Genomic DNA, 25,308 nt, shown 5'->3' with positions numbered 1-25,308 from the left:
CGTAAACTTAAACATAAAAGAGAAATGTCACAAAATGAGACCACCACCAGTGAAGTGTCTACAGAAAGTAGAAGGATCAGAAAGCCTCCAAAAAGATATGGATATAATGAGTTTGCAGACATAGCAAATGTTGATCATTATGCCAATGTGTGTTGTATCACAGAGCCAAGTACATTGAAAGAAGCAATGATGAGTCCAAAAAGCAAAAGAATGGCTGAAAGCAGCTGACTTAGAGTATGAATCACTGCTGGAAAATGACACATGGGACTTAGTGGAGTTACCCAAGGATCGAAAGGCTATTGGATCAAAGTGGGTGTTTATATGGAATGGATAGTTTTGACGAACAGCTGTCAGAAGCAGTGAGGAAGTATGAAAATCTTGTGGAGTATGTATCAGGCTTTACTTGAGTAAAGGAGTTGAGTCAGTACTTCTACTTTTTCCAAAGTCTTTTTTCACAGAAGTATCTGTACTTCTACTTAAGTATAGAATTTGAGTACTTTTGCCACCTCTGGTGACTGGCATCATTGATGTTATTTCACAGTGAATACGTCACTGAATCAGGGAACTCTCGCTCAGATTATAGACTGATATCCTGCATTGTTAATTGATTGACTGGTTGATCTGCCATCAAAGGATCTGGTGCCCCAAATTATGAAGATGGTTTATGATTCATAAACCAGACGAAATAAAACACAGACCAATGAAAACCTTCATGTTCAATACATATATATTCATTTTCACTACACTGTGGCTGGTGAGAAATTAAAACAAATGCTGTGATGAAACTATTTCAGATGTTCTTGGTAGAAAAGATGAGATCAAATTCCTAGTTAAAAAAAAATTCAATAATGCAATCTTGTTCTATTCTTTCATCGTCCTGTTCTGTGGCTGTGCTTTGAATGACATGAAACTCAACAGAGGCTGTAACACACTGTTCAGAACAATTTCTTAGCTGCAGCAGGAAATGAAGATTTGATTGTCCCTTTTTCCACATAATTATTTCAACCCTCTCCAGCTAATTTTGTGTGTGATTTGATTGTATGATTTGGTCTTAGTGTGTATGACCGAACACAACAATACATGTACAGTATGTGGTCCAGTTCTTAAAGCTTCACAGTGAACATGAACGATCACAACTCCTGTTTGCTTTCTTTGATCTAAATCATAGCTGATATAAAAAGCTGTGTAAGCCTGTTCGTTTAATGGAAATTAGCAGAGGAGAAGTTCTTTTGGTTCACACACAAGTTTTAATTGAAATTCCAAACTCTTGTACAAGAGCCCTTTCTTGGTCAGAAAATCACAGTCTGCAAGCAGTTAGCTGCAACCAACCTCGCAAGAAAGAAATGCAAAACAAAGGAAAACATGACATCATATGTCAGCCAAGAATCACATCTTAATGGTTGACTACAGGTGGGGGAAGTTTTAGACTTGACTCGCCCTTCATGGGTGCTCAGGCGAGTCCCGGCCCCTTGGCACTTGTCTCCTCCAATCCCTGGGGGCCAATGCCCTGTTGTGAGAACTAGGAAGTTAGAAGCTTCAGTCTTATCTGTCATTCCTACAGTCTTATCCTTCCCTCCCTTATTTGGAGTTGTTCATCACTCAGCAGTGTCGAGGTACAGTCCCTTCTCTGCCTCCAGCTTTCAGTGTCTAATTACCCTGAGTCACAACACATTCTTAACCTGCAATTCATATCTACATCTACATAGATATATTAGTATGCAATATTAGAGTGAGTGTAAGCGGTGTGTTCCTTCTGCAGAATCCTACGCTCTTTTCAATACCTTGTGTGTCTCTTCACACCGTGGAGACAGTGCTTTTAACCTTCTTTCTTTAGTGTGCCAGGTCTCCACAACTCTTTGCAACAATGTGTGCATAAACAATATTTAACAAGCTAAATAGGATGTAACTGCTAATAATTTTTTCCCAACAGCTGTTATGGACCATAGAAAGTAGTTCTTTAATTGTCTTTGGGGGGGTAACAATTGTTTTATTCAGCCAACTCACATGGCATGGATTATTATGTGAATATGGCATTGCAGTGTTCATATTTGAGGCTATGAATCATTCCCCATTAGCACAGCAGAGAGTGGGTAATGACAATACCACCTTGAGCCCAGAATTTGAGCCTCTGGTGGATGCTGATGTGGAAGTAATATGTAATAAATAATAAATGTGAAAGATCAAGGCTGGGAAAAGTGGCTCATTTTTATTTGAATATTCAGCCAAAAGATTTAGCAGCAGACAAACTGAAAGACAACATTATTCATGTCAAATTAATGACAGCTTTAGTCTGGCATCAGGACAGGAACAGCTGCATCACATTACACACAATGGGCCAGCTCACCCAATGAAACAATGTATAAAATGCAATATGTTTCCACTTCCTCATTAAATGCTGTCTAGTCATTTTTTTATGAAGCCAAGTCGCTGTATTTAAGTTTTGGCATTGAAAATAAAGTTTGGCATTGAAACACCTTTTTTGCAAATTGGCATTAAAAATATATAATTTTATTTTTGTATCTTTTTGCATTATGGTGTGTTTTTCAGTGATAATCTTTTGATACTTTTTGTTTTTTTTTCAATGACAATACTACTGTCACCCAGTAGTCTCCCATGCCATCATGTGCACTTCACCTATTGAATTACAGAGTTTATGGACATAGTCTGGGGGAGGGAGATAAATAGGAGGTTGGACACAAGTCAGAGGACACAAAATATTCACCAGAGATAGCAAAAGGAGATGAGACACTACCTGCCTTTCCTCAGTGTGTAAAATATTATTGGACAGATGGTGTCTATTAAGTATTAATATGGCCTCAAGGGCTGTCGGTGGCTGCCAGAGTGTTCCTGCCTCTGCTCCGCACAACAAATATGACTGAGACACAAAGATTCTAGCAGCATCTGTCTGGGTGAGTCACCCATCTGACATCTTATTTGCATTAATTCTTATGATCTTTGATTTTAAGAGGAAAATATTTTTAATGATAGAGAATCCATATTCAAGACAGAAAGAGAGTGTGAAAGGAGAGAATCTAGTTATTGTACATGTACAGTATATTTCTGAAAGTATTGTTGAAATGTGGCATTCTGATCATTCTGATAAAATGCAATCACATCTTTAAAACTAGACAAATGCATTTCCTGCAGAAAATGCGTGTGAATGCTGAAAGCTGAAAAGAGGTGCTGAAAACTGCTGAAATGCATTGCAGAAAAAACTGAAGGCCAAAATGCAAAGCTGAACAATCCTGGAAGTTGAAATGTAAAACTGGAGTTGGAAGCTTAAGTTGTTTAGCTAAAAAACTATTGGACATTGCTGAAAAGGGTGGAAAGAGAATGATATGATGAAGTAGAAATAAATTAACTTTCAATTGCTGAAGAAAGAAGCTTTACACTAATATACAAGAAGACAGTGTAGTGAATGAACTTTGTAGTAGGATAGAAGAGAAGGAAGGAAGAACTGAAGAAATTAAATATGAGTTAAAGAAAGAAAAAGGGAAAAATGAACGAGCACAAAAGTGAAACTGTAGAAAGACAGAATATGTAGTTTCAAAACCGATAAACATTGCTGATAAATACAGAAAGTAAATGATGTGTAACCAAAGCAGGAATATTTGAAGAAAGGTTTTCTTATAGACGTAGAAGAGAAGAAGGAAGGAAAGTGAAAAATGGGAAGAACTGAAAGAAAGAAAGCAGTATGAGTAAAGAATAAACTGATGTACATTGATAAAAAGGCTGGAAGGGAAAGTGTGCTGGAAAAGAGCAAATATTAAAACACTGAAACCATGTAATAAAAATGCTTTTATTTTAAAAAGGCAGCATGCTGCAGGAGCCTCATGTGACCTTGAGTTAAGATCTGAACTTTAATTTTTAATATTTATTATACTAAGCTCATGTTCCTGTTTTTTGGCTTTTATTTCAAAATAATACAATAAAAGTCTTTTTTTGAAAGCAGGGCATGTTGCCGGACAGTCATATGACCTTAAATTAAAATTTTTATGTTAATTCTGAATATTTATCATAGGTTAGAAAGATGACAAAGTGCTGCAGGAAAGTCATGTTATCTTAGATTACAATCTTAACTTTCTTTTTGAATTTTTATTATACTTTATAAAGGTGTAATAACTTCCTACAAATAACTGGAGACTTTTATTGTGAAAGGTCAGACATGGACTCCTGAGAGAAGACAACCATGGGTGACATTGAAAACATCCTAAGTCAGTGTCTAAAGCTGTAGGCCAATAGCCAAAGTTCATTTCAAGCTAATTTAAATAACTGTTAAGGTGGCCTAACTAAAAGAAAGAAAACTAGAGCCATACTGGGGTCTTTATCTGACCAATCACATTATACTTTACAACATTATAATCAAACAAAGCATGGCATAACAAAACAAATTAGTATTTTATAAACTGCATTAAAACATCCCTATACTTACACAAATATTTCTGGACTATTATTTCACATTAAAGATGTCATCTGTAAGCCAAGCTGTGTCTCTATTAACTGTCATCTGTTGATTACTACTCACACCCTTGGTTGAGCGAAGTCATATATATATATATATATATATATTGAAGCATGGAATTTATTTTTATATTTGCAATGGGAGCGAACTGTTTTGAATAAAATGTTCTCTAAATAAACGTCTAATTCACACCAACAAACAGCTATGTAATTCTGTATAGAATAATTAGCTATCACACCAGAGCAACAAAGCAGCACAGCATATTCTCACCTACAGTCCAAGCAGGGAACAAATAAGAAATGAGCATAAACAAATGAGCATAAACAAATGAGCATGCAGTGCAAACAAATATCCAAAACATTCAAATATGAAACATTACAACATAAAGCTATGTCCCTAGATGTTTGCTGAGGAATTGTTAGGGCTGTTTTTGCTGTTATTAAGGGCGATACCATTGCTGTCATTCACATTAGGCTCCTGGGAGTCGTCAGTATCTTTATATTTGATTCCAAAAAGAGAGCAGATATTCTTCACCATCAGATCAACCACCTCCTCCTCATCTGAGGGCTGGGTAAGAGAGAGATGTGACAAAAATCAATTTTTGAGGGACAGCAAACATTCAAGAAAAGCTCTTTACAATATCCACTTAGGACATGTAAGGAATGCTTTTAACCCTTGATCTCAATTTGTACCTGTTTCTTTGCTCTATAGTTTCTCTGTTATTATAGTGACATTTTACCACTGGTTTTCATAAAAAAAAGTCTTTTATTCATGCTGGAAATTTACAAGAGGTCATCAAAGTCCCCCACACTGATACCCCTTTAGTTATGGATAACACTGCATTTGCTAAACACTGCTTTCTCTAAATGGAAAAGACAGAGAATTGTTATTGAGAAACAAGCTTGAGGATAAAACAAAGCTGACTCCAACAACACTGCTCTATTGTGTTGTGTTATTACTTTGTTTGATTCTGCTGAGTTAGTGCTGAATATAGTGCATATGGTAGGATTCAGGATAATGTTTGTAAACCTTAGGATCCTTACTGCAAGATAAGCCTTAGTGAAACTGCACCACAAAGTACAGTGTTATGAAATCTCTCTCCATTGCCAGCAATTAAGGTTTTATTAAAAGCAAATAAAGCACCTCAGATAGGACTTAGGCAGGAGCTAGTGAGATTACAGTAATGCACAGGTTGTTGAATTATTCAGTTTCAAACACTTCATAACCTTGTCAGTGTCATGGTCAGTGTCAGTGTCACTACTGCAGCACAGCAACAACACTGAAGAAGGCCATTTTGACAAATCATGGCAGGAAGAGAAACGATTTAAAATATAACAGTCTGACTTGATGTCTTACTCTTGAATAGAAGAGTTCTCAATTATAATGAACTGAGTTGTTATAATCTACAGTTTCTTCACAACATTGATGCTATTCATTTAATAAGGATGTGCATTTTTACTCATATTTATTTAATTAATATTGAACAAGAGGAATACAAAAGGAATAGATGGTGTTTGTACTGAGTTCATCTGGACTTTTTAGCAGCTGCAATGTACAATGTGCTTCAATAAATAACTATATGAATTAGTTAGCATTTAGGAATCATGTTCGGTATTTTTGCTCACACACCACACCCAGAAAATTATAATCCCAGGTTACACCATCTTGCATTTTCAAAGGACCTGGCTTGCATGGTTTCCTGGCTCTTGCCCACAAGACACAATCGGTGAAAGGAAATATATTCCTGTACTGCTGCTCTGACTGTATTATTTCTAACGTAGTTTCTTCCAGTGCTCTACAAATGGCATGCACACGAAACTGTTACTAGTGCACAATCAATGCTTTCAAGAAGACCTGCAATACTATCTGTAGTCTCAAGGTAGGTTTTAAATTAGACGTTCTAGCTCTGTAGTATATAAATAAATGTTATTCAATACTCTAAATGACTTAGATCAACTTAGATCTTGCAGATTCGTCAGAAACCATATATCAAAAAGCAGAGAAAGATTACCCAGATAGTGTATAAACATGTTTTGTGCTCTACTCAATGTTTATGCCTGTTTGATCTGTAATAAAGCAGAATATAAAATATATGACTTGTGTTTTGCTGTTCTGGTTTTAATTTGGTGTTTTAATTGGTGAGACATTTTACCTTGTGATGTATTTGCTCCTGGCTGAATGCCACAAGGATCACTGAGATGAGCAGATTGAGCACGAGAAATGACATAAATATAATACAGGAACCAAAGAGTAATCCACCAAGTAGGGGGGTGTAGTCTAAGACCTGGGAAAGATGGAATCAATGAGACATCAACATCATTTTGGTCTAAAACTGATCACATCAGAAAAGCAAAAGAAAGAAAGAGACTGCAGTATGTTCTTAGACTATTATTATTCAGAATAAATCTCATATTTAGGTGTTTTATATGGAAAACAATTTATTTTGTGATGGGGTGATCTTACTCACCTTGTCATAGTTAAAGTTGCCCAACTGGAAGCTGATGATGGTCATGACAGCATCCTTTAATGTTTTATAAGAGTACAACTTCCAGCCATAAAGCACATTGCTCTAAAAATATACAAGCAGAGGAAGTATTTCTTTCTACCGCACATTCAATTGTCATTAAATAGATAATTCATATGATACTTTTTATATACAGAAAATCTGTACTGTAAAAGTCATTAATATATTAAGGACAACCTCCCACCACACCACCATCACTGTACTATGAGCATAGCACATAGGACATAGGACAGCTGGAGTACGCATTGACAGTATTTTTGGGACATATGTGGATCTTAGAAAAAGCAAGGGGGAGGTTTTTACTCAGATCTCCCTATTAATTTTAAATTGAATTTATTGTGTTATTTTGGACTTTATTTAAAAACAAACTAAAATTGCCTAAATATCCCAGTAGTTATAAGAAATGAAATTTCAAATCACATTTTGAAAACAAAACATTGTATTATTTAAGTCCCACTGACTCAGAAAACAGCAGTGATATAATATATTTGCCCATATAATAAATGGGAACTGGAAAGAGGCAGTTCTTGGTAAAAGGACAGTATACTCACCGCAACAGAATACGCTATGAGCATGATGACAATGACCACAAGGAAGCTCGATATGTCACTCCAGGCTCGCTGCAGTGTGGCTGTGATTATGTACATATTGGGGTTTATTCTGAGCAGGTGCCACAGTTTGACGGTGGTTAGCAAGACCAGGAAGGCGACCAGATACTGGAGCATCGCGTCTGTTGTGGCTGTCTCATAAAAACTGGGAAAGCTACACACACATTAAACATACGAGCTGTAAACAGCAGTGGAAATACTCAGATCCTATACTTAAGTAAAGGTACCAATACAACTATGTAAAAATACTCATTTACAAGTAAGCACTGCATTCAAAATCCTACTTACAGATGTACTATCAGCAAAAGAGCCTTAAAAGTATCAAAGGTAAAAGGAGAATTTATCAGGAGATAAAACTGAAGGTATATGAGTCAATAAGGGAGAGAAAACAAGAACAGTCTCTTCTGCTGCAGAACTGTGCACTTGTTTACTTCATGTGGACTTTGGACATTTGACCCACTCTGGTCCCAAGAAGACAGTTCCAATTAAACATAAAACACATTACTGGATGCTAGTCTCACTAGTTTTTGTGGTTTTGGTAGTACGTCAAATCACGGTTTCCAAGCACGGTCCTCTTGATGAAGATAGCCACGGCACTCCAGCTCAACAAGATGATACCCAACTCCAGAAGGTTCCACTTGCTCGTTAAGTAAGCCCACCGCTGTTGCTTCATTAATTTGCCCTTCCACAAAAAGAAGTGTATTGTAATACATAACACAGCAGGAGGCAGTTTGTCTGCATGTTTTTCCCATTGATTTAAAAAGGGTAACCTATATCAAAAATAAACCTGCCAGAAGTCAATGCTCACTTTCTCAATGTAATCATGTTTAACAAAATGGCTGGATACTAAGATTAGATATTTTACCATTCCTTACCCTCTTAGCATATTAAGTTTTTATGAGACCTAAGATTTTTTGTGGAATAAATAAAGTTAAAAGAATACAAAAAAGGAAATGTACATAACATAAATGTTTATAGTCAGTTTACACTTTATTTTTTATGTTTAGCTGTAAATGCTTAGCATTAGTGCAGGATGCATTTCTGAAATGTGCTTTTAAATGAAGTATATATGTGTGACTCCTGATAGGACTCTAAATATTGGGTAACTTTAAAGAGCTTTACAGTTCGTCACATGTAGTATTAAAGAAATATATATTTTTTCTGTGCAAGTCAAAATACTGATAATAGAAATGAATTTGCATGTTTCTGTATCATAGTGACAGTCTAATGGGAAGAACACACAATGGGAGCTTACTATCTCAGAAATTATAGTTAATGGTGAACTCCCATCAACATAAACTGAAATTGCCCTGAAGACGATGAAAAAAAGATATATAATTATGACATGACTCAGTGCTCTACTAAAAAAAACTGAGAAGATTAGCGCTATTACACCCTCATGACTCCACTCGCTCGATCTCAGAGGAATAAAGCCTTTTTGTGTCCAGCACTTGGGTCCTACGCCTCTCCTTCACTCATCTCTTTCATCACCCCCTGCCACCATAACGTAAAAATGACAATGTCAAAATTATCATTAACACATAACAATTCCTGTCTTCATATACTTTTCTCATCAGAAAATGATGACTATGAAAGCTGGCTCTTTAACGCCCTGTTTAACTTGAAATTTTTAATTTTGAAATGTTTGAAAAAATGAAATGTTTAATTTGGTGAAAGATTAAAGAAAACGTAAAGCATGGTAGTGAAGAAGAGGGTTTGACAGCTGCAAATTGCTTTTTGCTCATACTAATAAATCAGTCACTGAAAGTTAGTTAACCACATTCACATTCTGAACACAGCTGCTTCATGAGGCATTTAACCCTAATTCAGGTCTCTCTGGTTAGATTGCTTTCTGCCAGCCACAGCAATGTCATGTTCTGGAGGAAAAATTGGGCAGGAGACCCACCCCCCCAAAAAAACTATGAGAAGCTGCTTTAAAATCCAGGGTGGTAGGGTTCATGTGAACGGACTAATGAGCCTGCCGATTCTAAGGTCCCTGAGTTTGTAAAGTCCCCTGTAAATATGGAAACCTCAGCCAGTCTAATCAAATATCTGAATTCAAACACAGCACAAGGATAGATAAGAAAGTCCCAAACAATTAACAGGTCTAGGGCCACTTTCTGTGGTAATCATGTTTGTGTTTACCTGCAGGAACATGTAATAGAGGATGAAAAGCAAGTATATGATTTGAACAGCTGCAACAAAGATGTAAAGAGCATCAGTTGCCTGGTATAGACGAACACTGTGCAACTCAGTGTAGAACTGAAAGGATCCTGTAAAATGAATAGGAACAATTTTATTTCATTAAATAGTACAAAACCAAATCTGGGAATATGATATTAGATGCACAGGTTTGTGTGATAACATTCTCCAGATAATATATTATTAAAGTTGGATTGTAAATGGATTTGAGAAGGAATGATCAATCTTACCTGTGGCTGTGGTCTCTAGCAAGAACGTGACAATGCAGAAGAGGTTTACATTAGCATTATATACGGTGAATTCCACGAAGAGTGCCCTTGTGTACTCATCCAGCCATTTGTTACTGAACAGATAGTCAAGGGTGCTGTAGATGGAGGACAATAAAGACTTTAACAGTAGTGTCTATTTTAGGTGTTATCCACACCAGCTTTGTTCTACAGCAGAGGAGCAGCGTCTCTGAACCTCCTTTACCCAGTGTGGATAATGTAAATTCACAGTTTATAGATGCATTTCAGTTTGCTAATGTACACACCTGCTGGCATTTTGCAAATCAGGACCGAGCACTGCTACAAAGCCACCTGCTCTGTAGAGCGCCATTCTTCCCCAGAGAGGGTACGCCCTGAGCTGATCCCCTGTCTGGTACCTCCAGGGGCTAGAGCTGCTTGTCGAGCTATTATCACTGACTGACTGGTCCCAGCCAGAGCCATAGGAGCCCATATCCTCCACTTCCCATGAATATGGAGCCTGACAGTCTTGCACCAAATGCAGCACGTGCCTTGTAATCTGACAGGAGTTCTTCATCACTCTCAATTGACGAAGACGGGCATTACCCACTAGCTTGGAGTTTCCATCTGTAATAAATCCTGAAACACAGCATTTCATGATTCATTTGTCATTTGTTCTCCAGCAATGCTCAATGAAATAATCCTCTCCATATTGGGTTAACTGGTCAGTCATTACCAATATGTTGTCAGACAATTGTTGACCCAGTGTTACTGTTTGTATTAGCTTATTTTAAAGTTTTACCTCAAACAGTCACAGAAAAAGTTCAATAGCCAAGATGTACATGGTCATACTGAGCTATTAGACATTTCAGTAAAGTTTATACATAAGATGATGCAGCACCCACAATATAACAGAAAGTCAGCATTACAGAAAAGTAACATGGACTCTCTGTTCTCCATAGTTAGAACTAGGCATGTAGCCACAACATGTAAAATCCAGAACATGAAGCGTTGTGACATAAATTAATGTCAAATGATTAAATTGATCTGACAGAAAATTGTGAGTCTAAAATGGGGTGGCTTAAAATCAGTTATTTTGTATATGTACAATATGAACAAACATTAACAAATATAATGCAACAGTAAGGTAGAAATAACAGTAATAACCAACCAGTATCATGAAAAATAACAAAACCCAAAATAACAACCCAATGTCTTGGGAGCTTTTCTGCCTATAAAGCCAACCCAGTATTCTGTCGACCCGTACAGTTTCCAGTGAGACAGTGTCATGATCCTTGTCATGGACTTTTAGAGACTTTTAGTCTGGTTATGTTTCCTGTTTTGCCTGGTCTTGTTCCAGGTAGTTCTATGTTTAGTCATGATTATTAGTTTCACCTGTTTTTGATCTGTCTTGTGTGTGTCTCTCTCTCTCTCTCTCTCTGTGTATATGTGGTATCAGGCAACAAGGTGATGAGCCTCACCTGATTCAGATAAGCAATCAGCGATAGTGTACATTTACCTGTCGGCTGCTTCACCTTGATGCTGGATTGCTCTTTCATCCACTGTCATGGCCACTACCATTGTACGTTCCTGATCATTGTCATTGTCACTGTCATTGTCATTGTCATTGTTCGTACGTGTTTACCAGTTTACCTTACTCACGTGAGGATTATTGTATAAGACCTTAGCTATGTTTCTGGATGACCCTTTTGCTGACGTTTGCCTACCTTCGTCTTGTTGAACTGATCTCCTGGTTTTGACCTCTCGCCTGTTTGAACATTAGAGCTTCTGAACTCCTTGGATACCGTTGCCTTAATTAAATATACGTTTAACCATACGTCATCAGTCATTAACCTATAGTAACTGAAAGAGGCATGAAGGTTCCTTTGACACAAGCCAGTGTAAATCCACATATGTGTTCTCAACAAAGCACTTCAACCTTTTAGGATATAAAAACGGGAAAATTTTTCTTTAGTAAAAAATTTCTGTCTGTAGAAGACAGAGCTCTGCCTCTGCATCAGAGAGAACAGGAGAAATGCAAAATGTTGGTTGATCATTTCTTTCTCCTCTCCAGATGGAAAACATTTTACCTGGACAAACTCCAAAGAGGTTACTGAGCAGAGATGTGTTGGACCAAGTGAACACGTCACCAAGACTCATGCTGTCTGAGATGCCTGCGCTGAAGCTGTCACGGATGTGCTGGTTGAGATAAAAAGCATTGGGATCTCTCAGGGTATATGCCACCATCAGCATTGTCCACAGAAAGCTCATGTAGACTGAAACATACAACATAACAAATGGCCACATCTTGAGTTATGCTTTGACCGTTTATAGATTTGCTTTATACCATTACCACCATCATATCTCAAATACCCAGGCCTGTCATCAGCAGAATAAGATCCAACACCAAAAGATAAACAGGAACAACTACAGATATAACAGCAAGAGGAGATGAGGGGTAGATGAACACTAACATTGAAATATTACACATAAAATATGTGTATTGTTAACCATGAAATGAATATTTCTAGAAATGTTATTTTTGTGTTGAATTTAATATTGTCACTATATAATTGGTGAAAATAGAATGATTGTGTTGAACATGTTTGAACATGAGAAATTGCCAAGATGGCTGAATGGACACAGATATGAAGAAAACATCCATCCATCCATTATCTATTCCCACTTATTCCTAGTTAGGGTCACAGGGATCTGCTGGAGCCTATCCCAGCTCTCTTTGGGTGAATGGCAAGGGTACACCCTGGACAGGTCCAGGCTCAACAATGAGAGCTCCCCAGGCCTGACACCAAGGGACCTATCTGTCTGCACACCATCTAGCAAGAACTCTCCTGACACAAACAATTTTCACATTTCTTTAACCAGCTTTTTTCAAAACCCAAAGAGGCTGTAGAGTATGGCAAATTAAGTCCCAACAGGAAGACAGAAATAACTGGTTGACTGATCAACACGTGTGTTTAAATAGTCACACTTGGTTACTGCTTAGCATTATGTCAGGTACTGTTTCCATAATAACTGAGACCTGCAACTAAAGCCATTTCAATTGTAACTGGTCTGGTTAACTTGCAAATTATGTCAAAATACCAGTAAGCTAAAAAAAAAAGTATATCATTCTGTATTTTCTACTTACTGAGGATCTCTCTGAGCAGAGCGGAGGCTTTATGCTCCAACATCCTAGTCCTTTTCATCTTCTCAATGTCTGTAGGAGGAGGTGGCTGATAAACATTCCTGCCCTGTCTGACTCTGTGTTGGTCTGTAGAATAACCTGTGGATGAAGAGATATGTATTTTATTGTTGAAAAAGCTGGACATGTTTGTTCACTTGAAATTTGACACCAACAAATTTCAAGTGTATTCTTTTCTACCTAGATTTGTGTCATCTCTTATATTGCCCTGAAAATCTTCCTCGTCAACTTTCTTTATTACCAGTGCAAAGAAAACGGCAAGGCATAGCACCTGGGGCAGAAACGAGAAGAATGAAGATGTTCATTTGAAACTAAGAGATGTGACAGATACTCATAGAGATTAATTACCTATTAATATGAGAAAATATTTGAACTAAGAAATGCGTAATGCTCATGGGGATTTTAGTGAAGAGGGGGAAAACAAATTCTTCTCACCTTCAGTGGTTGAATGACTAGGGTACTCTGAAAAAAGGACACAATCATGGACACCAACCAGCTTATGGATCGTTCCTTCCCAAATTTCAACCCATAAAGCATTGTGAAATATCCAGCTACAAAACTTGTAGCAATCACTAGTAGCCAGCCAACAAAAATAAACCACCAGGGTAGCCCTCCATGACAGCACACCCTTTTCTTCTGACTACCATCACCATCATTGTCCTCATGAGTCAATCTACGAGTGAAAAGAGCAAAATACAATTTACTAATTTACACGTACACGTACAATTACTGCATTTGATGAGAATTTGTATTTTAATTGGCTTACTTTACATTTCCATTTATAAGTATGAATTATCTTAAAAAAATAATTTGTATAATATGAAAGTGGTGAAAAAGACTATAGCAGTTGTTCTGCAGATTTTAAACACTGTGTATTGTTTCATAACATTTCAGGAAAAAGGTTTTCTTGCTGAGAGTTAGACAAGATCAACATTTTCATTTCTGTAGTAAATATTACAGTGAGCAACTGGTTAGTTTAGCTTAGCACAAAGATTGAAAATACAGGAAAAGAGCTGCATCTGTTCAAAGGTAACAAAACAACTATTTTACATTTTCGGAAATATACGTTTTTAAGCTTTGGACAGAACCAGTCATTTTCCACTGCTTATAGTCTTTATGCCAAGTTAAACTGTCTCTGACTTTATATTTACCATACAGCCATATAAGCAGTATAACTATTTGAATCAAATTTTCTGCAAGAATGAAAATAAGCACATTTCCCATAATTCCAAACTATTCCATTAAGCCAGTGGTTCCCAGAGTGGGGGCTCAAAGTGAGAGGGCTCCCAGATAAACATAATCTTACAGCAGAGGATGGGTTTTCACCAAATCAAAGCACAGCATATACAGCATATATTAATTCCAGTGGAGATTGGAAACAAAAGACCTGAGCCTGCAAAAAAAAGTTTGCAGGTGAAGAGACTATACCAGTGGTTTTGCCAGTTTAAGCTGCAGCATATTTTGTAATCTTAAAATGACATAATGTGGATTTCATTCATTTTGGCACACCAATAAAACCAATTTGCAAAGGCTTGAAATATGTGTGATACAGTGATATCACAGTAACAATTTGAAGACAAAGAATGTCAGTGTCCTTGATGATAGAATAAGAGACAATTACATAAAATACAAGTAAAAAAAACTCATTGTTCACTTTAAAGTGACTTTCGAGGATGTGACATGTAAACAGATAAAAGGCAGAATGGATCATGCAAAACCACCAGTATGGTCTTGGTAGTAAGTGAGTTCTGTACTTCTGTGACAAGTTATCTTGGTTGACACCGCTGGATGTGATGAGCTGATCTTCAAGTAAGCTCTTCATGTCATGGAGCTGCTGCAGAGCCTGCCTGTAGCTGTGTGGGCTGGGGAAGCCAGAGGGTCCCAGCAGTCTTAGCGCTTTGTCAATGTTACACAGCTGCCTGTGCAGATACTGGGTTTTGTTGCTATTCTTCTGAATGCTCTCCACTGATGTCCCAGGATGTCCATTACCACTGCCCCCTGGAAATACAGTAGTTTTTATATAGTAAACTGTGTCTACTGTTTCTATTCTGAAAGCAGTTTTGGCACATTTGCCTTATCGGCAATTTTGTCTTGTTTGGATCCACCCCCTTTGTGCTTGCTACATTGGGCTGTAGAGGTATATAGGTGTTTAAAGACCTATGAAATCCATAATAATACAGGCCTCTGATTCTTTCAAGATCTGACTGATGATTACTCACTCAGTCTCACTTAACTCCACACTGTTCTGGCTATTTATGTATTCTGCCAACTGAAAATACTGCTGAATAATATAGTAACTTTTGGAGATAAAGTGAATTGAATGGAGGTGAATTTTCCACCAAGAGCAATTAAAGCTTAGAAAGTGGACATAAAACCTTGTTATTATGCCTCTTAAAATAACTACTGAAACCAATCTGTGAAAAGTCACACCTTTAGTGAAGTACAACAGACGTTATCTTGGGAAGAATGCAGGACTTTGGCTCTTATTACATCCTCCTCTCCCTATACTATAAGAGCACTGTACCTAATAATGACTACTATCCACACAGAACACACCTGATAGCTGAGGCTGAACAATGTTGTGGGAGCTCGGTGGATTGTGAAGGTGGTCACTGGTTTTGTTGTTCTGTCTGATGAAGTCCTCCACCACAGAAAGGACAGCACTGATATCCACTTGTTGTCCAGGCCCAAACTCCAACTCTTTGCATGGGATGTTGCTTTTCACAGTCTCAGATAGTGAATGGGCAATTTTTGTGATATCCTGAGGGCAAATATTAGAATATAAAGGTGATTTTTATAATAAAATGATGATACACAATAAGTGATTTTATATGCAGAACATATATTAGAGAATAATCATGCGTGAATTTGCACTAGAAATGTCAGAGTCCATAAAAAAGTTTAAATAATCTCTAGGGCTGTTGTTATTTTAGCAGACTTTTCACATTCAGCTGAAGCATTTTAAATGGCTATACGGTTAGGGAACAATTATGCAAGTGCAGTGTGTGAAAATATAAGGTACCTACTTTGATGATATGGTCTAAAGTGACATTAGCATTCATGTTGGTAGTGGCAGAACGAGTCTGAGAACTACTCTCCTTCTCACGGACATTTGGTTTTTCTACTTTGCGCTTGCAACAAGACACCTCCCGAGGACGGGTGTTCCTGAAGATACTGACAATGATGATATTCACTGGAAACATGATGAGTGAACTCTGAACGCCAATCATGAACTGTTGCCAGGTAAACTGAAAGTTACCTGGGAACAGATAGTGAGAGAGAGAAAGAAAGATTTTATCTTTAAATGCTACTCTGGGCCTATAAATACCTGTACATATATTATAAAATATACGACCTGAAACACACTGTTCTTTTCTCATGAAGTCAAATGAAAACGTGCAGTACCGAGCTCCATGACCTGCTCAGAGGGGTCAGTCGGGATGCCATAAAACATGATGCTGGTCAGCATGGTGCAGAGCAGCAGAGAGAAACAGCAGGACACTCTCTGCACAGAAGTGAAGGTGCTGTTCGGTGGTCGGCTGATCACTGAGTACCAGAGGTGTCCGTCACTGAAATCTTTTGTTGCCTTTGTGAAGAACAAATTACTGGAAGAAAATCAAGAAGGAGTAAAAATGTCAAATAACATTTAAACCAGGAACTGTTCATTGATGAATTACCATCACTTTGTAATTTCTAGTCAGTCATTTTATCACTTTTAAACCTCAGTGTGGACCCACAGTTATTTGATTCTTGGCAATAGATTTGAGGCCTGACTCAGCTTGGATTAAGGGCACATAACCACAGATATATACAACCCCAATTCCAAAAAGGTTGGGACACTACAAAAAAATATACATAAAAACTGAATGCAATGATTTGCAAATCTCATAAATCCTTATTTTATTCACAAAAGAACATGGAAAACATCCATCCATCATCTATACCCGCTTATTCCTAACCAGGGTCACAGGGATCTGCTGGAGCCTATCCCAGCTCTCTTTGGGTGGAAGGCAGGCGAGGTCACCAGTATAGATTAAGTCCCAACAGTGACGTAGATGGCCGCAACACCTCTCATAAAAGTTGGACAGAGGCAACAAAAGCTGGAAAAGTAAGTGGTACCTACAAAGAAGAGCTGGAAGAATATCTTGTAATTAATTAGGTTTATTGACAACAGGTCAGTAACATGATTGGATACAAAAAGCATCTTAGAGAGTCAGAGTCTCTCAGAAGTAAAGATGAGCAGAGGTTCACCAATCTGTAAAAAGCTGATGTTTCTGTGCCGGATAGCACTGCATTTCCATGCCATCCAAAAATGTTATGCAAAGAAGAAGCCATCTATGAACATGTACCAGAAACATCTTCTGTGGGCCAAAGCTCATGTAAAATGGTCTGTGGCGAAGTGGAAACCTGTTCTGTGGTCAGACGAATCAAAATTTGAAACTCTTTTTGGCAACCATGGGTGCTGTGTCCTCCGGACTAAAGAGAAAGAAAGTGAAAGTGACTTAACTGGCCAAGTATGGTGACCCATACTCAGAATTTGTGCTCTGCATTTAACCCAAACCCAAGTGCACACACACACCGTGCACACACACCTGGGGCAGTGGGCAGCCAGTGCTGCAGCGCCTGGGGAGCAGTTGGGGGTTTGGTGCCTTGCTCAAGGGTCTCACCTCAGTCGTGGTATTGAAGGTGGACAAGGCACTGGCTGTTCGCTTCGTGCCACCGACAATTTCCTGCCAGACCTGAGACTCGAACCTGCAATTTTTAGGTTACAAGTCCGACTCCCTATCCGGCCATGACTGCCCTTCCGGGACCTTCCGGCTTGTTATTAGTGCTCAGTGCAAAAGATGGCATAGTGGTGTGTTAGTGTATTTGGAATGGGCAGCTTGCATATCTGGAAAGGCCCCATCAATGCTGAAAGACACATCCAGGTTTTAAAGCAGCATATCCTCCTTCCCAGTTAAAGTCTTTTTCAAGGAAGGCCTTGTTTATTTCAGCCTCACAATGCTAAACCCCATACTGCCAATATGACAATAGCATGGCTTCTTAGTAGAAGAGTCCGGGTGCTGAACTCGTCCGCCTGCAGTCCAGACCTTTCACAAATTGAAAATCTTTGGCGCATTTTGAAACAAAAAACACAACAAAGAAGACCCAGAACTGTTGAGCAGTTAGACTCCTATATCAGGCAAAAATGGGACAATACTGTTTCCGAAAACTACAGGAACCGGTTTTTCTCAGTTCCTTGACGTTTACACTGTTGTTAAAAGAAGAGACGTGATTCTGCCATCAATTTCAAAATTAGCTTTTTTTTATTCTTAAAATGGTACATTTTCTCAGTTTAATATCTTTTGATATGTTTTCTATCTTCTATTATGAATAAAATATGGGCTTATGAGATATCCAAATAACTGCATTCTGTTTTCATGTAGATTTTACACAGTGTCCTAACTTTTTTGGAATTGGGGTTGTATAGATAAATAAATTATGGATGTGCTTGAAGCAAATATAAAATATAAAAAGCACAACACACTGTGGCCTGCTTAGCTCAGGGAAGGAAGCTGTTAATTGATTTAAACAGTTATCCTCGGTGCTGTTGATTTTTTTCCTTAACATTATTTAAGTTTACTTTTTGGGATGCGTTTTGGAATCTGGCTGGGGGCAACAAAAGCAGCATTCCAGGTTAATTGTGTCAATGTTCGTAATATATAACAAATAAATCAATATTTCTTGACAGCCTGAGCTATAATGGATCTTATTATAAATACATTTTCTATAAACAAATTTACTTCATCTCATTCTGATTCATATGTCTGCTATATTTATGAAACAAAATTGTTGTTGCATTTTTAAATTGTTTTTAGCCACCTGGTCCTAAAAGAGAGAGCTCAATTGAAAGATGGATCCTTTACATACTTGACTTTCTCATGTTTCACAATTGAGTATGCAGTCAACTTCCAATTATTGCATTTTTGGTATTTCATCCATACTCTAGTCATTCAAATTCAAATAAAAAAATCGTGTTTTTTTATGGTGCTGCCGTGTACCTCGGTGCTTACCTGAACCTCTTCAAATCTAATTCTGTTGAGACAGGAAAAACCTTATCGAGGGAAAAGTCGTCCATGTCTATGGCCAACCAGGAGTTACAGAGAAAATGCCACTTCTGATTGATCTGTAAATCCTGCACCATAATGCTGCCTACATACCTGAGAAAAGCAACTAGAATAAATACAAGACTCAACAACTTTCATATAACCTTTAGCTATAACGACCTTCATTTGGTGCTTATTAATTTCATTATGTCTAAAAATAGCCTGGAGACATTACACTGAAATGATCAAATAAGCAGATCTCAGAGTGTGAAAAATATTTAGCAAACCTGTAGCAGTGCTAAAATAACAACCACTTGTGTAATATGTCTGTGTGCTCTGGAGAAGTCGACCAAATTGCTATTTCTAAGATCAGGATAATTGCGAGCCAAGACATTCTGTTAAGAAAAAAATTATTTTTGAGGATTTTTTTTTGCTTTTCGGTCTGACATTTCTGTGTTTGCTTACCAGGCAGGATGGCTCCCAGAGTTGTTGTGCCACAGCCTAATGCTATGCAGGTCTCCCAGTGGGAAGGGTGTAGTTAACAGGAACATATCCACCGCACCCCTCTCAAACAGACGTTTCTTTGGATCTGACAGGTGGTGCGGTTCACTGTTTGTGTCAGTGCCCAGCAGAGTTACTGTCACCTATAAGAGTTCAGCACTCTGCATGTTGAAAGTGTAAAAACCAAAGTGAACTAAAAACTACGTACTGTACTTCCATGTAGGCTGGGGTCAGGTTCGAACATGTGATACATGTTCAGTGCCATTAAATCAAATGCAGCTAAACTGTACAATAAAAATCGTTTCACTGAGTCACACAAAATTTTATCAGCAAATTCCAAGACTGTGTGTCACAGTGTGTGACGCATAGAGAAATTATTATTATAAAAAATATAACTATACAGCTTTTACTATAGACTGCATTCACTATAAATGTCTCTGATTGAACTGTAGGGACAGTTACCTGAGAGGAAGTGGAAGCTCCTCTCCGAAGCCCAGTGTTAACACTTAGCAGGTATTTGTACTCGTCCATTGGGTCGTTGTCCTCTAGAACGGTCACTCTAACCTGCCAATGAGCCAACAATAACAAATAAATCAACAAAACTGAATGGATTGTATAAAAGACCTGTATTTATTCAGGCTGTAGTGCCTGAACATTTTTATCCTTTTTCCGTCATGATTTGGTTTATCTTCAAGTGCACCTACATTTCTTTAGTTACTGGCAGCATTACATTATTAGCCCTAGTCTTGGTTTTGTTTCCAATGAAACAGGCGATTTGCTAGGACATTTGTACGAATTCTACTCTGAGAAGGGTGTACTGTACCTTGGCTGCGTCTTGATTGTCTTTTCGTCGAGCCCACACAACCACCAAGAAATAGGCCACAAAGAGCGCACCCACAAAGCACACAACCACAGGATTCTGTGTAAAGGTCCCAAACAGCTCGGCACTGCGTGATGGGTCGACAAGGTTGGGAGTGACAAAAAAAGAGCTCCCAAAGAAGGTGAGGTGGTTGCAGAGGCACTGGGTGACTAAAGGTGTAGTCTTAACACCAACCTTTAAAGACAACAGCCTTTGCTGTCATTAAAGTTCTGGCAACACAGGACAGACAGATTACATTACTGTACTCACCCTACATCCATATGTTCTCCAATCTGATATAGATTCATCCCAAAATTTGCATGCGGCGGTGATAGAGGTGATGGATAAAGTGGCACTGATGGATTTAATACCCGGACCGACTATGGGCCTCACCAAAAGATAGTGTGGTCCAGTATTTCCATTTAATGTCTTAGGGTCCAGTAGCCAAGAGTATCTCTCTTCTGTACAAGACACAGAAAAGTACTCAAGTAATGGATCAAAAATCAACTTTAAACATGCCACTTCCACCAGTAAGGAAAGAAATTACCCTGTGTAGTTCCCTGGTGAGGCATCTCTGTCATCGCAACATAATTTGTTTGAGTGGGGTAGTCCATATAACCAAGAAACAGTTTGAAGGGCAATGGATCCTTTGAAGGCACCATCTTTAAAAGGTGTGTCAACATAGTTTCAGCACAAATATCAGCAATGGACAGTTGGCACAGCCACAAAAAAAAGAAAAAGAAAATTATTAAATAAATAATAAGTAAATAAAAGCTAAATAAATAAATAATGAAATAAAATGAAAAAGGTGGGCTGCTTTTTCACAGCACTGTATGTTACAATAAAAATAATTATTTGTACATTAATGAACAAATTGTCCAGAGTCACAATAAACCAAAGCTGTACAGAGACATAAGAACATGTTACTGGACCTTTAACAACAGCATAGAGTCAGCTGAAGGAACATTTATGACCGTGGTGCTGAAATTCCCCAGGTCCAGAACCGAGATGTTCACTTGTTCTCCAGCAGGTCTTGGCAAGAAAATCTGAGCACCAGGCAAAACAAAATCCAAATGTTCATTTTTATTTTTTTTACAAATGGAAAATGATTTTTGATTACTTCAGCATTTTGCAATCTAGTAAAACATTTTAACAGCCTGATTGAAAATCTAGTAAACATTCCCTCATGTTGGAGAGGGAGCTGAGCTCATCTGTGATTCGTGTCTTGACCAGTGCTTTCTAAGAAAACCAATAATCTGATTATGCTCTTTTGATTCTTAACCAACACATCATGTAGGTCATCATAGTTACAAATAAATAATAATAATAATAGATAATAATTGTTTAAAAGAGCAATACAATTTTATCTTAATCTGAACAGACAAAATGAATGTAAGTGGAAATGAAAGTATAAAAGGTTCTATAATTATTTATGGATCTGTATGTAATGCACTGCACAGTAAAAACTAATAACCTTTATGGAGCCTTTACCCATGCACCACTTTCACTCCACAATTTGTTTTACATTTACATTTTTTAACATGAAATGAGTCACAGGCTTAATGTAAATTAAATATTCACATATTATACAGTATACCTATTATACTATATCAGACCTCTCCTAAAACAAACTTTGTCAGTATGATCTTTTTGAAACTGAAATCAGACAGACCTCAATGTCGTCACTCAAGTTTTCCACAGGGATAGAGGAGCCACCTTGTGTTGTGAGGGCCAGGGCTCCTACTGGGCCACTGATGTTCCCTCTTTCATTCCAGGAAAATGGATTTTTCTGTAAACTCAGCATCTGTAAATGCATAAAGTTAAAATAGTGTTAAACCACACTAGAAAAGATTGCAGCATTAACGTTTTTATCAACTTACTCGTATGTCCACTGGTTCTTCTGAAGGAAAGAGTGTGGAAGGTAGTGCTGGGAGAGAAAATGAGGGGCAGGAACAGTTGGGAATACTTATCGGCTGTGCGTTCAAACTTCCCAGATTTACTCTGTGGGAAATGATCAACAAACACATTCAATTTTTTTGTTTTGAATTTTTAAAATTTGCATAATTACTTTACCTACTGTTAACATATATAAATGTCTATATAACATGTTTTATCACATATAAATATCTAATATTGCACTACAGTTTAAGTGTGCTGTTAATTTGATATGTTTCCAGTGAGTTACTGTATACCAGACTGCCACTGCTTAAATAATAGATTGGGTTGTTGTAATTGATTCTAAGAAGTCATAAAGAACTATGGAGACACACAAATAAATTAGGTAAGTACATTAAGTACATTGCCCATATTAACTATATTATATTATAGGTAACTGATATGACATGATATTTTCCAAAATATTGGCAAAAGCACTCTTGAATGTGTAGGAACCCGTAACTCTAAAATGTTGATAAATGTGTTGAGAACTGATTTTATGTGAAGCACTACATTAGAAATGGAGAAACAACTAGCCTGTCTTTGCCAAAACAAAATCAAATAAACAAAATCAAATAAAAAACTTATATAAATTTTCTACCAGTTTATTTCTGACAGAGCAATAGGGCAAGGATTTTAACTTTCATTTAGTATTGCAAATATTTCTTAGGAGTATTAGGTTTGTTATTGTCAACAAGGCTTTACTTGGCAATAAGAAAATGAATGCTGAACACAGTAACTCCTCATATTCTTTATCTAGTCTTGTTCCTGCCATGCCCCTAGATCAACTTGGGGGGTGCCTTCATGCTAAGCTCCTTTGCTGTAGCCTTACACATCACATACAGATGTGGGGTGGTCTCATTCTTCACCACAAAGCAATTCAGCATATTTTTTTAAAACTTTGAACATCTATTTTATGGCTTGTGGTTGAGGTGTAACTCACCTACTGACAGAAACAGCAATATTAGGTTGCTGGATAATAGTCGGCCCCTCATTAGCATCTTTGAATGTCAACAGTGCACTCTGTATATTTTGCAGAGCTGAAAGAAGGGCACTAGAGACGATTTTCTGCAAAGGATAACAATATTTAGGGCAGAGGACAGGTTGTTAGTTTTTCAGACATTTACAAATTTTGAATAACATTTAGAGTAATATTGTGAGTCATTGGACACACCACTGGACACAAAAATTCAAAGTATCTCAGTGTTAGTGGTTAGTAATAAACCTATTTCACAGAAAAGCCTGTGACAGTTGCTATAAAATACTTATTTTGTACACCGGTTTAAAGAAACCCAATAGCAAAAAACACTCTTTATGCAAACAACACAGATATACAAAACACAGTAGTAGGAGCCTGTCACTACAACAAGTAAGTGAGGAATCAACAGGTACAGGTGTGATAAACTGAAGGTGTCTGGTTACTGTTACTATAACTATTCCTGGGATGACCAAAGTTACATTTAAATAACAGAATGATGCCTAGAGAGGTAATCCCATCCCACTAAGGTTTAACAACTCACATCAGAGCAATAGTCCAGGAGATTGCTTGCTCCTTCCACAATACTGCTGGCCGCATCATATGTTTCTTTCATGCTTTCTTCACCTTTGTTCACAGGCATTTGGAGGAGAAATAAACTGGCGTTTGCAAAGAATAATGAAGCCTGTTCCTGGTGATGGAACCAACTCTCATAGTCAGACATATTTCTGCGAAGTATTATTCCAATAGTAATTAATTTTTTGTTAAGGACATTCTCACATATTCCTGTTATCTCACTTAACATCCTGCCTAATACAGATACTGTACAATCATGGCTGAAGCAATAACCCTCAGTGTAAATGTAATGATTTTATGCAGTGAAAACTGGTGTATCCTCCATCTATTATAATCAGTGTGTTGTTAACAATACCTGAGCAGACAAGCTGAGTTCAGTGCCTTCTTGGACGATAGCAGTAAGAGTTCTGGCTATCTCCTGAACTTCTTCTGGACTGCTGGGGGGAGCGTCTTTTACTGCATCAGTCATTATGTCCAGCATCTGCTCACGCAGCTTTCACAGACAGAATCATTGACAAGCATTTGTTTATTTGAGCCAAATTCAGAAGATGGTTTTCAAAGACAAATATTTCAGTGCAATAAAGTATGTTCAATACTAAGTATTCAACAGTGAATTTAACCTGAGAGCTCCACAGCTCAGGTGACTACAAATACAAAGCAAGCTAACTAACAGCAATCACACCATCTGATCATTGTCAGATGAACATTAGCGTTGGAGAAAGTGTTTAGATCCTGAGAACTGATGCAATAAAAACAATCTATTAGTTTCACTTTTATGAATTTTATATACTGTTGGACAGTGTAACCTACAGCAAAGCATCATATTTTATCAATGCAACCTGTCCTTTGTATGTATATTGTTAATCTGCAAGTAAATAAGCTGTAGCACAAATGTAGTGTATTAAAAAGTACAATATTATAGTATAGAAGTATAGAAAGTCTTTTAAATGTATACTCTAGTAAATGGACATGCTGTGTTACAGTATCTTACAGAAGTGAGTACATCCCTCACATTTTTGTAAATAATTTATTATATCTTTTCATGTGACAACACTGAAGAAATGACACTTTGCTACAATGTAAAGTAGCGAGTGTACAGCTTGTATAAGGGTATAAATTTGCTGTCCCCTCAAAATAACTAAACACACAGCCA

The 25,308-nt window shown here is 37.5% G+C and overlaps 1 protein-coding gene across 1 annotated transcript in view; it reads right to left on the bottom strand.

The window, feature by feature from the left end:
* Positions 1 to 4,858: 4,858 nt before the first annotated feature.
* LOC113122876 (polycystic kidney disease protein 1-like 2) overlaps positions 4,859 to 25,308 on the bottom strand; it is a 29,364-nt gene continuing 8,914 nt past the window's right edge. Inside the window, exons 16-43 of the mRNA XM_026294516.1 lie at positions 24,511 to 24,648; positions 24,124 to 24,270; positions 23,547 to 23,671; positions 22,549 to 22,669; positions 22,341 to 22,472; positions 21,601 to 21,714; positions 21,216 to 21,330; positions 20,939 to 21,129; positions 20,633 to 20,863; positions 20,272 to 20,373; positions 19,774 to 19,952; positions 19,276 to 19,422; positions 16,628 to 16,827; positions 16,249 to 16,481; positions 15,752 to 15,983; positions 14,977 to 15,202; positions 13,658 to 13,895; positions 13,403 to 13,493; positions 13,169 to 13,303; positions 12,111 to 12,296; positions 10,329 to 10,659; positions 10,027 to 10,160; positions 9,740 to 9,867; positions 8,116 to 8,276; positions 7,538 to 7,748; positions 6,930 to 7,031; positions 6,615 to 6,746; positions 4,859 to 5,029 (exon numbers count right to left, since the gene is read on the bottom strand). Of these exons, the coding sequence (XP_026150301.1) occupies positions 4,859 to 5,029; positions 6,615 to 6,746; positions 6,930 to 7,031; positions 7,538 to 7,748; positions 8,116 to 8,276; positions 9,740 to 9,867; positions 10,027 to 10,160; positions 10,329 to 10,659; positions 12,111 to 12,296; positions 13,169 to 13,303; positions 13,403 to 13,493; positions 13,658 to 13,895; positions 14,977 to 15,202; positions 15,752 to 15,983; positions 16,249 to 16,481; positions 16,628 to 16,827; positions 19,276 to 19,422; positions 19,774 to 19,952; positions 20,272 to 20,373; positions 20,633 to 20,863; positions 20,939 to 21,129; positions 21,216 to 21,330; positions 21,601 to 21,714; positions 22,341 to 22,472; positions 22,549 to 22,669; positions 23,547 to 23,671; positions 24,124 to 24,270; positions 24,511 to 24,648 (4,653 nt within the window). The remainder of the gene's footprint in view (positions 5,030 to 6,614; positions 6,747 to 6,929; positions 7,032 to 7,537; positions 7,749 to 8,115; positions 8,277 to 9,739; positions 9,868 to 10,026; positions 10,161 to 10,328; positions 10,660 to 12,110; positions 12,297 to 13,168; positions 13,304 to 13,402; positions 13,494 to 13,657; positions 13,896 to 14,976; positions 15,203 to 15,751; positions 15,984 to 16,248; positions 16,482 to 16,627; positions 16,828 to 19,275; positions 19,423 to 19,773; positions 19,953 to 20,271; positions 20,374 to 20,632; positions 20,864 to 20,938; positions 21,130 to 21,215; positions 21,331 to 21,600; positions 21,715 to 22,340; positions 22,473 to 22,548; positions 22,670 to 23,546; positions 23,672 to 24,123; positions 24,271 to 24,510; positions 24,649 to 25,308) is intronic.

The sequence above is a fragment of the Mastacembelus armatus genome, chromosome 21, assembly GCF_900324485.2.
Source record: "Mastacembelus armatus chromosome 21, fMasArm1.2, whole genome shotgun sequence".
In the NCBI taxonomy this organism is placed as follows: Eukaryota; Metazoa; Chordata; class Actinopteri; order Synbranchiformes; family Mastacembelidae; genus Mastacembelus; species Mastacembelus armatus.
Note: the sequence above shows the minus strand (reverse complement) of the source record. Positions and strands in the feature narration are given on the sequence as shown.